General features: G+C 39.9%; 1 protein-coding gene across 1 annotated transcript; it reads right to left on the reverse strand.

The window, feature by feature from the left end:
- Positions 1 to 929: 929 nt before the first annotated feature.
- Positions 930 to 14,509, reverse strand: LOC135463317 (translation initiation factor eIF2B subunit delta-like). The gene is given in 12 exon segments (XM_064740578.1): positions 930 to 1,246; positions 1,249 to 1,266; positions 1,574 to 1,754; positions 3,270 to 3,355; positions 3,652 to 3,743; positions 7,289 to 7,519; positions 8,170 to 8,246; positions 8,992 to 9,106; positions 10,395 to 10,578; positions 11,539 to 11,611; positions 12,635 to 13,281; positions 14,363 to 14,509. Coding segments are annotated over 11 exon segments (1,839 nt in total). The 5' UTR covers positions 13,229 to 13,281; positions 14,363 to 14,509; the 3' UTR covers positions 930 to 1,058.
- Positions 14,510 to 14,711: the final 202 nt, after the last annotated feature.

Below are 14,711 nucleotides of genomic sequence, written 5' to 3' on the forward strand. Positions count from 1 at the left end.
TGACCATTGAAAGAAAAGAAACACATTTATACAACCTACACCTTAAATGGAAGAGCCATACTTTTGGTAAAATAAAAGATCTCAATTTTCTGACAATAGTGCTTGTTATTGAGTATTTAATAGTTAAACATTGAAGGCTTAAAAGTGCTTAGCTTTGCCCATTAGCTCCTCTGAGCATGGAATTCCAGAAAACACATTGGCAGCCTACAGCCATGCATGTAGGCCTGATGGGGCTTTCTAGTACATCACAAACTCTTCCTTTTTATTTAATGATTTATTTATTCGATTGGTGTTTTACCCCGTACTCAATAATATTTCACTTATATGACGGCAGTCAGCATTATGGTGGGAGGAAACCAAGCACAGCCCAGGGGAAACCCACAACCATCCGCAGGTTGCAGGCAGACCATCCGATGTATGACCAGAGAGGAAGCCAGCATGAGCTGGATTGAACTCACAGCGGCTGCATTGGTGAGTGGTTCCTGGGTCATTACTAGTGTGCCAACCAACTCTTTCTTTTCAGAGCAGGCTTTCAAAGTTTCACAGACCTTAAAATCCACCATTATCATGAGATATGTACGTATTTAGGGGAGACTAGAAATGCACATTAATCGTATCGTAGGAATAAAATCTTAAGCACAGTGACATCACAAGAATAATCAGGAAACGAGGCTTTTCATTGGACAAGCCTAAAATATGGCGGGACTTTCAATGTGCCTCGAATCTGTGGATGAAAATGACGATATTTAAATCTATTTTTCTCTCTTATGAAATCTTTAAAAACAAACAAATAAAAAACAAAAAAGTAGAATTCCACTCAGTTTGTATAGCTCTTTCATTTATGGTACAGGGGTTATATATCTGTTCTTTCTTTCAACCTTTATCATAAAGAAAGCGTAAAAACCAGTCAAAACCCCAAACCCAAACCCCAAACCCAAAACCCCAAAGCATGAATGTTGTACATGAAAATGCATGTGGTTTTGATCAGATCAAGAGCCGTCTTCATTTTAAATACAGTACAACGCAAATCTTTCCATCTCAACGACAACTGGAGTCTTTCATATTTCGTTCGTCTCCAAGTGCTTGACCCTGAGCACAACAGGCACAGACGTGCACGGAATCATGCCGATCTCTGTGATCACCATGGAGATGAACTCTGGCGGGGTGACATCGTAGACCAGGTTCAGAAGGCTAAGGGACTGATAGTCCCGCCAATCCATCAGGTAAGGTTCCTTCTTGCCTATTTCACCAGATCATCCGGATCACCTAGGTGAAGAAAAAAACAGCAATGGTGGTGAAATGAAAATCCCAAGTCATCCTTGGGAGATCAACAAAGGGGCCTTATTTATTTATCTGATTGGTGTTTTACGCCATACTCAAGAACATGTGACTTACATGTATATGATGGCAGCCAGCGTTATGGCATGAGGAAACAAGGTGCTTTTAACAAACATTAAACAAAACCTGTGTACATCTGTCAGACGAAGAAATAAATAATAAATAATAAAACTATCATCACTGTTTATATAGGAGGGTCAGTGATCCAGGCACAACCAAGGGAGATAACTCTTACCTAGTTCATTACAGACAAATGAGTCTGTCTGCACTCTCTTGCAGAACTTGTAAGTCTCGCAGCAAACAAGTACTGGCACGCTGAATGACTTGGCGATCAGCGCAATCATGGAACTTCCCACACGTGACATCACAAACCCGTTAGCCAGGAGACCATGCGCTCCAAGCAGGACTTTAGTGGCCTGAAGATAGAAACACAAACATTAATTTATTATTGATCAATTTGATAGTTACGTACTGATTTAGACTTTAGACATGCGTGTAATTGTACGTGGGTTCAGTTATAATAATGAAGAGTGAGTGAGTGAGTGAGTGAGTGAGTGCTTGGGGTTTAACGTCGTACTGAACAATTTTTCAGTCATATGACAATGAAGGAATCCTTAGTGTGCATGTGATGTGCCTCCTTGTTGCAGGACGGATTTCCACCGCTCTTTTATTTAGTGCTGCTTCGCTGAGACGCCTTACCGAATGCAAGTAAGCCGCCCTGCCCGAGCCATTATACTGATACGGGTCAACCAGTCGTTGCACTATCCACTTCATGCTGATCCCACCAACTGGGTTGAAAGCTCATGGACATTTGCATGGTTGTGCCTCCACTTTACATGAACCGGATTCTTGCTCAGCACCATTTTTAAGAATTTGTCACTTGTATGATGGTGGCCAGTTTTATGGGTGGTGGGGGAGTGGGTGGTGGGGGAGTGGGTGGTGGGGGAGTGGGTGGCGGGTGGGGGTGGTTGTAGAAGCAGAGTGCCCACCGTAGACAACTCACAATTCTCTGATGTGCTTTCCCACTTGCCACGTATGTGCACTTTTTTCTTGTCAAAATCAAGTGGTGTTTAACAGACTCTCCAGTGTTTCAGCCATATCAAGTTGAGAAAATGTTAGATGTACTAGATTTTAATTGAACTACATTATTATTTGATTTAACCTGATGCTGGTTTGAACAGCATGATGTCATGTCTTAGAGCACTGTATACATGTACTTATATATGTACTTATATAATACATCTTGAAAACGACATGAAATACCAACTGAATAAGTAAATAAATAAATATATATCCCACAAAAAGTAAAATGGACAGAAAAGTTTTAACATGGAAAATTGACCTTGATGCCCAGTAATAAAATTGGTTCTGATTTAAGATCAAGTAATCCAGATCATTCTGAACCAAGAACCTTACAATTTAGCCAGTATTTTTAAAACACTAATATTTTGGAGCTGGAATACTGTAGCTCTTTAAGGACAACAATATATCACTGTTTACCAAACTAAAACCAGTCCTTCCCCATCTCACCTCTTTTATGATGTATTGTAGTTGCCTAAAAAGGGGGTTTTTGGCCCCCCGAAAATGATCTTTCTTATTATATCAAGTTATCTGTATATACCAGGAATATCTCAAATAACTGATTTCAGCAAATATCAGTCCTGTGCTATTTATAGTGTTAAAATGATTCTAATGTCTTAAAAAGTGTAACGACTTTTAGCCAATTTTGAACAGTAGTATATGTACACTACAGGCCATCATTTGGCTGTTTTTTTGTACAAAGTAATTAGTAATGGCTATTTTAAAATAACAGTAAAAATTTAGTTGGATTTCCACTTATTAATGTTTTTGCCAAAAGTCTCCAGTATAGCCTCTCTTACAAGAATATTTTTCTGTCTACAGAAACTAGCACCAGTCACTCTTCATCTCACCTCTTTCATGATATAAGAAGCGGCCGTGATAAGGACATATGTACAGGGAATTCCAGCCTGAACCAGACGACGCAGCATCTCCTTACCTACAGGCAAATAAATAACACGGCAATTCTGATCAAACACATATCTGGCGGTTTGGACAGATAAAAAAAATATATTGCTGTTTTCCGCAACAGCATTTCTTAATATTACATACAATATAGCATTGTTAAATATTATTTTAACACATTAAGCCCAATAAAAATGAATTTCTGAAATTTATGAAATATTGGTTGCCATGGTAACCACCAAATAAGACAAAGTTCTAAGAGGCCAGGACCCATATATACACATACATGTACCTATCCAAATACATTTTCTGATAATCCTCTAGATTTACCTTCATGTCGAGGTCTCCCGTCCACCACAATGACTCTGAACTTTTTCCCACGGCTATGAGCATCACACAGCACTTTTCTGATTAGCGAGGAACTGACAGAAAAAAAAAGCACGCAAAAAATCTTGACACAGTATACTGACAATAGACAATGATGGCCCACCTGGACACAGGATACTGACAATAGACAATGATGGCCCACCTGGACACAGTATACTGACAATAGACAATGATTGCCCACCTGGACACAGTATAATGAAAATAGACAATCATGGCCCACCTGGACACAGTATACTGAAAATAGACAATGATGGCCCACCTGGTCACAGTATACTGACAATAGACAATGATGGCCCACCTGGACACAGTATAATGAAAATAGACAATGATGGCCCACCTGGTCACAGTATACTGACAATAGACAATGATGGCCCACCTGGACACAGTATAATGACAATAGACAATAATGGCCCACTTGGTCACAGGGTACTGACAATAGACAATGATGGCCCACCTGGACACAGTATAATGACAATAGACAATGATGGCCCACTTGGTCACAGGGTACTGACAATAGACAATGATGGCCCACCTGGACACAGTATACTGACAATAGACAATCATGGCCCACCTGGACACAGTATAATGACAATAGACAATGATGGTCCACTTGGTCACAGGGTACTGACAATAGACAATGATGGCCCACCTGGACACAGTATACTGACAATAGACAATGATGGCCCACCTAGTCACAGTATACTGACAACAGACAATGATGGCCCACCTGGACACAGTATACTGACAACAGACAATGATGGCCCACCTGGTCACAGTATACTGACAATAGACAATGATGGCCCACCTGGTCACAGTATACTGACAATAGACAATGATGGCCCACCTGGTCACAGTATACTGACAATAGACAATGATGACCCACCTGGTCACAGTATACTGACAATAGACAATGATGGCCCATCTGGTCACAGTATACTGACAATAGACAAATGATGGCCCACCTGATCACAGTATAATGACAATAGACAATGATGGCCCATCTGGTCACAGTATACTGACAATAGACAAATGATGGCCCATCTGGTCACAGTATACTGACAATAGACAATGATGGCCCATCTGGTCACAGGATACTGAGAATAGACAATGATGGCCCACCTGGACACAGTATACTGACAATAGACAATGATGGTCCACTTGGTCACAGGGTACTGACAATAAACAATGATGGCCCACCTGGTCACAGTATACTGACAATAGACAATGATGGCCCATCTGGTCACAGGATACTGACAATAGACAATGATGACCCACCTGGACACAGTATACTGACAATAGACAATGATGGCCCACCTGGTCACAGGATACTGACAATAGACAATGATGGCCCACCTGGACACAGTATACTGAAAATAGACAATGATGGCCCACCTGGACACAGTATACTGACAATAGACAATGATGGCCCACCTGGACACAGTATACTGACAACAGACAACAATGGCCCACCTGGACACAGTATACTGACAAAAGACAACGATGACCCACCTGGTCACAGTATACTGACAATAGACAATGATGACCCACCTGGTCACAGTATACTGACAATAGACAATGATGGCCCATCTGGTCACAGTATACTGACAATAGACAAATGATGGCCCATCTGGTCACAGTATACTGACAATAGACAATCATGGCCCATCTGGTCACAGGATACTGACAATAGACAATGATTGTTTGCATAGTCAGACCCTCTAATTAGTCACCATCCACAGTGAATCTAACAAAGTCTAACTTTTGTTTGCATAGTCAGACCCTCTAATTAGTCACCATCCACAGTGAACCTAACAAAGTCTAACTTTTGTTTGCATAGTCAGACCCTCTAATTAGTCAGCATTCACAGTGAACCTAACAAAGTCTAACTTTTGTTTGCATAGTCAGACCCTCTAATTAGTCACCATCCACAGTGAGCCTAATAAAGTCTAACTTTTGTTTGCATAGACAGACCCTCTAATTAGTCACCATCCACAGTGAACCTAACAAAGTCTAACTTTTGTTTGCATAGTCAGGCCCTCTAATTAGTCACCATCCACAGTGAGCCTAAGAAAGTCTAACTTTTGTTTGCATAGTCAGGCCCTCTAATTTGTCAGCATCCACAGTGAACCTAACAAAGTCTAACTTTTGTTTGCATAGTCAGACCCTCTAATTAGTCAGCATTCACAGTGAACCTAACAAAGTCTAACTTTTGTTTGCATAGTCAGACCCTCTAATTAGTCACCATCCACAGTGAGCCTAATAAAGTCTAACTTTTTTTTGCATAGTCAGGCCCTCGAATTAGTCACCATCCACAGTGGACCTAACAAAGTCTAACTTTTGTTTGCATAGTCAGACCCTCTAATTAGTCACCATCCACAGTGAACCTAACAAAGTCTAACTTTTGTTTGCATAGTCAAACCCTCTAATTAGTCACCATCCACAGTGAGCCTAACAAAGTCTAACTTTTGTTTGCATAGTCAGGCCCTCTAATTTGTCAGCATCCACAGTGAACCTAACAAAGTCTAACTTTTGTTTGCATAGTCAGATCCTCTAATTAGTCACCATCCACAGTGAACCTAACAAAGTCTAACTTTTGTTTGCATAGTCAGACCCTTTAATTAATCACCATCCACAGTGAACCTAACAAAGGCTTGCATTGTCAGACCCTCTAATTAGTCACCATCCACAGTGAACCTAACAAAGTCTAACTTTTGTTTGCATAGTCAGACCCTCTAATTAGTCACCATCCACAGTGGACCTAACAAAGTCTAACTTTTGTTTGCATAGTCAGACCCTCTAATTAGTCACCATCCACAGTGAACCTAACAAAGTCTAACTTTTGTTTGCATAGTCAGACCCTCTAATTAGTCACCATCCACAGTGGACCTAACAAAGTCTAACTTTTGTTTGCATAGTCAGACCCTCTAATTAGTCACCACCCACAGTGAGCCTAAAAAAGTCTAACTTTTGTTTGCATAGTCAGACCCTCTAATTAGTCAGCATTCACAGTGAATCTAACAAAGTCTAACATTTGTTTGCATAGTCAGACCCTTTAATTAATCACCATCCACAGTGAACCTAACAAAGGCTTGCATAGTCAGACCCTCTAATTAGTCACCATCCACAGTGAACCTAACAAAGTCTAACTTTTGTTTGCATAGTCAAACCCTCTAATTAGTCACCATCCACAGTGGACCTAACAAAGTCTAACTTTTGTTTGCATAGTCAGACCCTCTAATTAGTCACCATCCACAGAGAACCTAACAAAGTCTAACTTTTGTTTGTATAGTCAGACCCTCTAATTTGTCACCATCCACAGTGAACTTAACAGTCTAAATTTTGCTTGCATAGTCAGACCCTCTAATTAGTCACCATCCACAGTGAACCTAACAAAGTCTAACTTTTGTTTGCATAGTCAGACCCTCTAATTAGTCACCATCCACAGTGGGCCTAACAAAGTCTAACTTTTGTTTCCATAGTCAGACCCTTTAATTAATCAGCATCCACAGTGCAGAAAAAAACATCAATGATTACAAAAATCCACTGACTTCTACTACTTTATTTTGCCTCACAATCTTACCATGCATACACAACGATGACGTCATCGTCAGCAATTTTTGATGATGCGAATTCAGAAATGGCAACACCTGCCAGTTTTATCTTCTCCACGTAGTAGTTATCGATGTGATCCTTGATGATCTCCTTGGCCCTCATATCAGACATGTCCCCCGGGATGTTGGTGATATGCCACTTGATGAACTTAATCGCGTTCCCCATGCTCACCGATAATGGTCGACACTGGGTCAGAAAACTGAAAACAGATCAATGAATCAACTATATTTTTCGTAAAAAAAAAAAAAAACAACACACAAGCATAACAGTAAATATGAAACATAAATCATGGCTTTTATAATTTCTGTTTCTTGTGCTGTTTTGGTGGACATTTTGACAATAAATAAAGCAATAAAACAACAACTAACTGATTTTTTTCTTATAAGACAATTTCAAAGAAAACACTTGTACATAGGTAAATATCAGACAGGATTCCTGGCATTTGAAATTTGACAACAGTAAGCAACACAAGGATCCCTAATCTCAACTCTGCCACAGAACGTCCAGCACAAAATCAACATACCCTGTTCCTCAACCTCTTCACATATTAAAGAGCGATTTTTAGTGCAATTTATGCCCATTTTCTATTTCATTTTGGAGACAAAATGAAATTGGATGTGTTGGCCAATTTCAGGGATTCACTTTCAGGGAAAAAAGTATAATTTTTTCAGTCTACAAGGAATAATGCCTTCAGAATATGCTTGAATAAGCAATACCCTGAAACATGCGGAAAGGCTAAAGAGTTACAGTACATATATGTAAATACAGAACAAAAAACAAATAGTCTGACATTGTCTGTATACATGTAGTTTGATTTAGTCTGTCCACTAATATGTTTTTAAAGCTTACCTGATGTATGGTTTAATTTTGGCTTCCAAATCTCGGGACAGTTCCTTATGGGGTGGGGTGGTGTAATCTCCAATCACCTGTGATAACAACAACAACCACCTTTTCTTGTCACCCGTTTTGCATTTCAGATAACCCTACAGTTTACTTGTTTTCTTGTGTGATGCTTTAGGGCACTTTCAACATTGTACATCAGTCATGATCTTCTGTCCCAACCAGTCAAAGACCATTTTCCGCAAGTTAGATGCCTTGTTTTCTGAGATTTAACAGCAGAATTTTACTTAGCACTGCCACTTAAAGTAAAATATGGTACCATAACTACATGTATCTGTAGTTTTATACTACAACATCTAAGCACCAGACCGGCCCGGATAGCACAGTTGGTAGAGCATCCGCTTCGGGAGCAGTAGATCCAGGATCAATCCTTGGTCAATCCTAGGACTTTAAAAGAGGAAGTTGTAACTTCCTTGCTTGGCATTCAGCATGAAGGGGATAGTGCAACGACTGGTTGACCCGTATCAGTATAATGGCTCGGGCGGGGCAGCTTATTTGCCTTCGGTTAGTCGTCTCTGTGACGCATGAGATGAAGGAGCGGTGGAAATCCTCCTTGCAAAAAGGAGGCACATTATGTACACCCTAAGGATGCCTTTGTCATCGTATGACTGAAAAATTGTTGAGTACTACGTTAAACCCCAAGCACTCACTCACTCTAAGCACCAGCACTTCTTGGAATCAGTTACATGTGCAAAATCAAAATAAACAATGATTTTTACCTCTTTCAGTCTCCATGTATTTCACAAATTTAACGATAATAAAGTTCCAAACCTTTTTCAAGGCAGCAAGTAGTCCTATACACCTGGCATTGGAGCCACAAATGATTCCCTCTGCATACTGTAAACCAAGTTTGACAATAGCTGGGTGTATTCCAGAACTGGAAAACCTGCAGCAGAAATGTAGCACATGTAAACCAAGTTTGACAACAGCTGGGTGTATTCCAGAACTGGAAAACCTGCAGAGGAAATGTAGCACATGTAAACCCAGTCTGACAACCAGCTGGGTGTATTCCAGAACTGGAAAGGAACTGCAGAGGAAAGGTAGTCCATGTAAACCCAGTTTGACAATAGCTGGGTGTATTCCAGAACTGGAAAACCTGTAGAGGAAAAGTTATATATGTAAACCCAGTTTGACAATAGCTGGGTGTATTCCAGAGCTGGAAAACCTGCAGAGGAAAAGTAGTACGTGTAAACCCAGTTTGACAATAGCTAGGTGTATTCCAGAACTGGATAACCTGCAGAGGAAAAGTTGTACATGTAAACCAAGTTTGACAATAGCTGGGTGTATTCCAGAACTGGACAACCTGCAGAGGAAAAGTTGTCCCTGTAAACCAAGTTTGACAATAGCTAGGTGTATTCCAGAACTGGATAACCTGCAGAGGAAAAGTTGTACATGTAAACCCAGTTTGACAATAGCTGGGTGTATTCCAGAAGTGGAAAACCTGCGGAGGAAAAGTAGTCCATGTAAAACCTTGTTTTCTAACTAGGCCAGATACCATCTAAGCCAATTATAGATTCACATTTCCGTGAATCAAGAATATTTCACTTATATGACAGCAGCCAGCATTATGGCGGGTGGAAACCGGGCACAGCCCGGGGGAAACTCACAACCATCCGCAGGTTGATGCCAGACCTTCCCACTTACGGCTGGAGAGGACGCCAGTATGAGCTGGACTTGAACTCACAGCGACCACATTGGTGAGAGACTCCTGGGTCATTACGCTGCTCTAGCGCGCTAACCAACTAAGCCACGGAGGCCTCCAGAAGACACAATGAATATTCAAGAGGAGGAGGATTTTTATTGGACACGCCTAAACCATGGCATGGTTTTCAACGTGCCTCAAATCGGATGATTTTGCATAAAACAACAATGTTCAAAATCGTATTTCTCTTAAGAAAACTTAAGAAAATCAAATTGCAGTCTGTATAGCTCTTTCATTTAAAGTATAGGTTGTATATATATCTGTGTTCTTTTCTTTTAATCTTGGTGTTTCAAGTAATCTGCTAGCGCCAGCGTATGAAAGTCAAAATGTTATTTTCTGTGAATCATATATTTTCTCTCCTCCCCTTATCATAAATTGCCAACGATCTGTATCTTAATTTTACTGCCTTCATACCACGGAAATTGTAGTACTTTCTGTGGTAACGTCTTATACTGTGTCAACACAAACTTACGTTAACTGTCTTGTCAGTGAGGCTTCTCTCTCGTACTGGTGAAGATGGTTGAAAAGCCTCACTTTCCGCTGGGCCACCGTTCTCACTGGCACTTGTTGTTTTTCAAACTTTTTCACAATCTTCTTCCGTGTTCCCTCTACATCGGCCTTTAGGTTGTCGGGTACACGAGGCACATCTTTCTTGTCTGGATATCAGGAAAGCAATCTCATGAATCAGAAGCATTTGCAAAATTCTGGACTTTCATAAGCTTTATAAACTGAGATTATCAATCCAACAATTAAAAATCCACCCCCATTTTTCTTTAAATACATATTATCCAAATTTATTTATTTATTTATGTCTTTTGTATTTGACACTATATTGTTTTCAATTAATGCCTTCCATTAATCCCAAAGGATCCCATTAGATTTCAGTGCTTCAATATGGTCATATTTAAGATGTTATTTATTTATTTGATTCGTGTTTTATGACATATTCAAGAATATTTCACTAATTCGACGACGGCCAGCATGATGGTGGGGGGAAAGCGGGCACAGCCTGGGGGAAACCCATGACCATCTGCAAGTTGCTGGCAGACCTTCCCACTTATAGCCAGAGAGGAAGCCAGCATGAGTTGGACTTGAACTCACAGCAACCGCATTGGTGAGAGGCTCCTGGGTCATTACGCTGCACTGGTGCGCTAACCAACTCAGCCATGGAGGCCCCTTTTAAGATGTTATGATTTCTGGATACCTGTCCAAGGTGAAACCCTTAAATTAGGATTCACATTAGAAACAAATTTAAAATTTACAAAATGGCTGCACTGGTACAATTGTTTAGGTGCCGTGACTAAAAGGTGATGCATCCATGCACCCTTACTTTTGAAACATGCCTACCCACCTTGTGGTCATTTTTGAAACACTGTGGAAAGTAGTTGAAGAATAAAGAGCGCGTATACCCTAAACAACCACAACAGTGCATTTCAGAGGCATATCAATGTCACAACATATTATTTTTGATGATGAAATTTACAATTTTCCAACATGTTCCAAGCAAACATAAGAAAAAAACCCTTCTAAAATCAACAGGACTCTCAGAATCAGGGAAAATGGGCAAGTTAGCCATAGGTGTCATTTAGGGTAATGCTAGAAATGACATTCCTTACTTGATGGAGTGTTGGTGGCACCAACAGACCCTGACTCAGCCTTCTTCTTCTCCTTAGCTGCCCTCTGAGCCTCCTAGAGAAAGTACACACACAAAATAAATCATTCACATAACACTATGTACACTGTAGGTCACCTGCAGTTGAGATTTATTCAAGTGACACCTTTGTGCTTGATTTTGATTGGTTAATCCAACTTATAGAGTCACTTAAGACTTTCCTGTTTAATTTCTTAACAAAAACACTTGACTGTTGGCATTTAAGTATCATTTCAGGCATTTAAGTATCATTTCAGGCCTTAACGTGGTTCTGGAAGTGCATTTATACAGGCCAAACTTAAGCTGAATTAAAGTACTTTGAATGAAACCACAATATGTGAGAGAGCATTTCATTTTCTGTCACTGGCTCATTCACTGATTAATTGACTGATACCATAAATGATACATTTGTGGCCGGATGCTGAGGTACCGATATAGTTGTACATTTTAAAGTCTTGCGTATGAAAAGGTACATATTAAACGTACTGTGTACACTGCACAAGCTGATGTAGTGCAAGAGCTTTGCGAGTTCCAGTAAAAAGTCATTGCAAGGTCGTACAGGTGGATGTGTTAGCTAAGATTTATTGGCTTCTAAGAAATTTTGAAGGGGAAGTGATAAATCATGTCAGTAGTATGAAGTAATGTTGGATGAACTTTTTTGTGGCCCCACGCTGATTAACGTGTACATTTTTATCATGGGGACATAAGGTTAAGTGATTGATTGTGGTTAATCGTTAAACCTTTTTTTTATTCAATATGCAAGTTTACTCTTAGGCCTAGTTAAAACCGAAGACCTTTCGCAAGTTAATGATGCCATTTACCACCTAAGATGTTCGGATATGCACACCACAACGATGTAAGAAAAACACTTGATTGTGCAAACACCAGCCACAAACGATTTGTTCATTTGACTGGAGTTTTTACAAAGTAGAGATAACACATATATTCATGATCAGAACTTTGAATGAATGAATGATTATGGTTCAATGCCACAATGGCAATATTTTGACCATATCATGCCGAGTCAGAAATCTGAACATCTAAATGTACGTTATCATCACCTGCTTTGCTCGTCTTTCTGCTTTAAGTTCAGCTTTGCTCTTCCCGGAGGGCTCCCCAGTTACAGCTTGACCTTCACCTTTCTTCTGACCTTGCTCCCCTTTGACCTTTGCTGCCCCTTGAGGTTTTTCTGGACCTTTAAGTTCCTCTTGGCCTTTAGCATGAGCCACATTGGTTCCTTCACCTTGTCTTGTTTTATTAGCAGAAGTAAGTTTATCATTTCTTAATTTTTCATTGCATGCCTCCGAACTACCCAAAACACCTGTCGATTCCTTCATGCTTTCGTTTGGTGATTTAACATTTGTCACCTTTTCTGTTGATTTCTTGGGACTTGGCTCTGTTACTTTGTCACCAACTGGAACTTCCTCTTTTGAAGATGTCAACTGTTTACTGTCTTTAACTCTACTGACTTCCCCATGACCAACAAGATTTTCCAGTTGTGGCTGATCTTTCTGGTCAGTTTTCTGCTTGGGAGAATTTTTCTTCCTGTGTCGTCTTTTCCCACTACCAGGGGTATGACCTGCGACACCCCCTAGTGTCTTCCCAGGGGTTGAAGGAGTGCTCCCCACTGGAGCACCAGAGCCTGGGCTTGCCATATTACGCCTTTCTTTAAAGCTATCTTTCAGTCTCTTCACACTTTAGAAGTACACTATAAAAAAAAAAGAAACAATTAAAAGGGTGAATACATACTTGTACTTCTAAATATTCTGCTAAAGAAGAAAGAAAAAACACAACATTGACACAAGAATTCCACAAATTTACAATAGCTAGTGTTCAATATCCCACTAAAAGTTGATGTCATCTTACACTAAGGCTCTTCAATGTGCTAATCTGACCGGTTTACCCAAAAGAGTAAAATCCATCTTGTTTCAAGAGCATACAATGTCTGATATACATTAAAACAAAATGATGGAAACATCCTAAATTGTAGTCCAGATTTTCTAACAAGCACATATTAGTCAGAAGTCAGAGATATTATAAGATTCTGTATGAAGCATCTGATGTAAGCAGTCCATGCACACAATGGCTGGTACACAGTTTATTAAAAGTGAAAGCATGAACAGAGATGCAGTGTCAAAGACTTTGTCAAAATATTGTTTAAAATGGTCTTTAGCAGGTAAAGACCTAACTGTGGATGAGGACAGGGGGCCTATGTACATGTAACTGACTGTAAGTAGCTGAAAAAAAAAGATAAGGCAGGTAAGTCAAAGTTCATTAAATTAAACTTTTAGGTCTATTGTCAACAAGTTCTATTATTTACCTGCCTCAACATCTGGGGCACGAAAAAAAAAACAGAAATTGTTAAAAATAGACCTCAATGTTTAATTTAACTGAATTACGTGATTTAGTCTTAGTAACAATGTTTATCTAAATGCATTGACTTCTGGCTAGAACTGCAGTTAGGTTCCCCAGTATCTCGCAATTAGTTCTAGTCAGGAAATTCGGGCTACTTGAACTACACTAGTGATCATACAGCTTCAGCTGAAATGTAAGACGTTTCATCTGCATGTGCCAACGACATCCGTCCTCAGAATTGAAAGTTCTCTCCTTATTTCACAGGAACAAAAGAGCGCCTAACACATATACCTTCGCAAAAGTGAGGTTCACAGTGATTAGCGATGAATGAAAAACATGATGAAACATGATAATTGCGTGCCCAATTTCGGTGACGAAATCCGGGCACCCAGTAAACCTCAAGACTGTCAAATATTATGTATATCTAAACTTACTTTTATGCCTTCTCATTCCACAATCACTTTTTTTTTCTAGGTGTGTAGTCGGGCGGGTTTTAAATATACTTTATAAATAACCGCTATGAATAGCACAAGATCGCGAAACTAAAGGTCAATCTGTGTTGATATCAACGCATGCTGCAACAACATGGAAGCCTGTGATTCTCCGCACACTGGGATTGTTGCCATCCAGTCTCCGAATGGCGGAGAATGGCCACAAAACGCAAACTCCTCCCACTGATACGTTCCATCCAAAGTGTTGCTCGGTAGATTTAGATACCAACTTGATGATGCGGAAATATGCAAATCATCCCCATATATTTTGGCTCTTGTTTTTCTTGCATAT

The sequence above is a fragment of the Liolophura sinensis genome, chromosome 3, assembly GCF_032854445.1.
Source record: "Liolophura sinensis isolate JHLJ2023 chromosome 3, CUHK_Ljap_v2, whole genome shotgun sequence".
Taxonomy (NCBI): domain Eukaryota; kingdom Metazoa; phylum Mollusca; class Polyplacophora; order Chitonida; family Chitonidae; genus Liolophura; species Liolophura sinensis.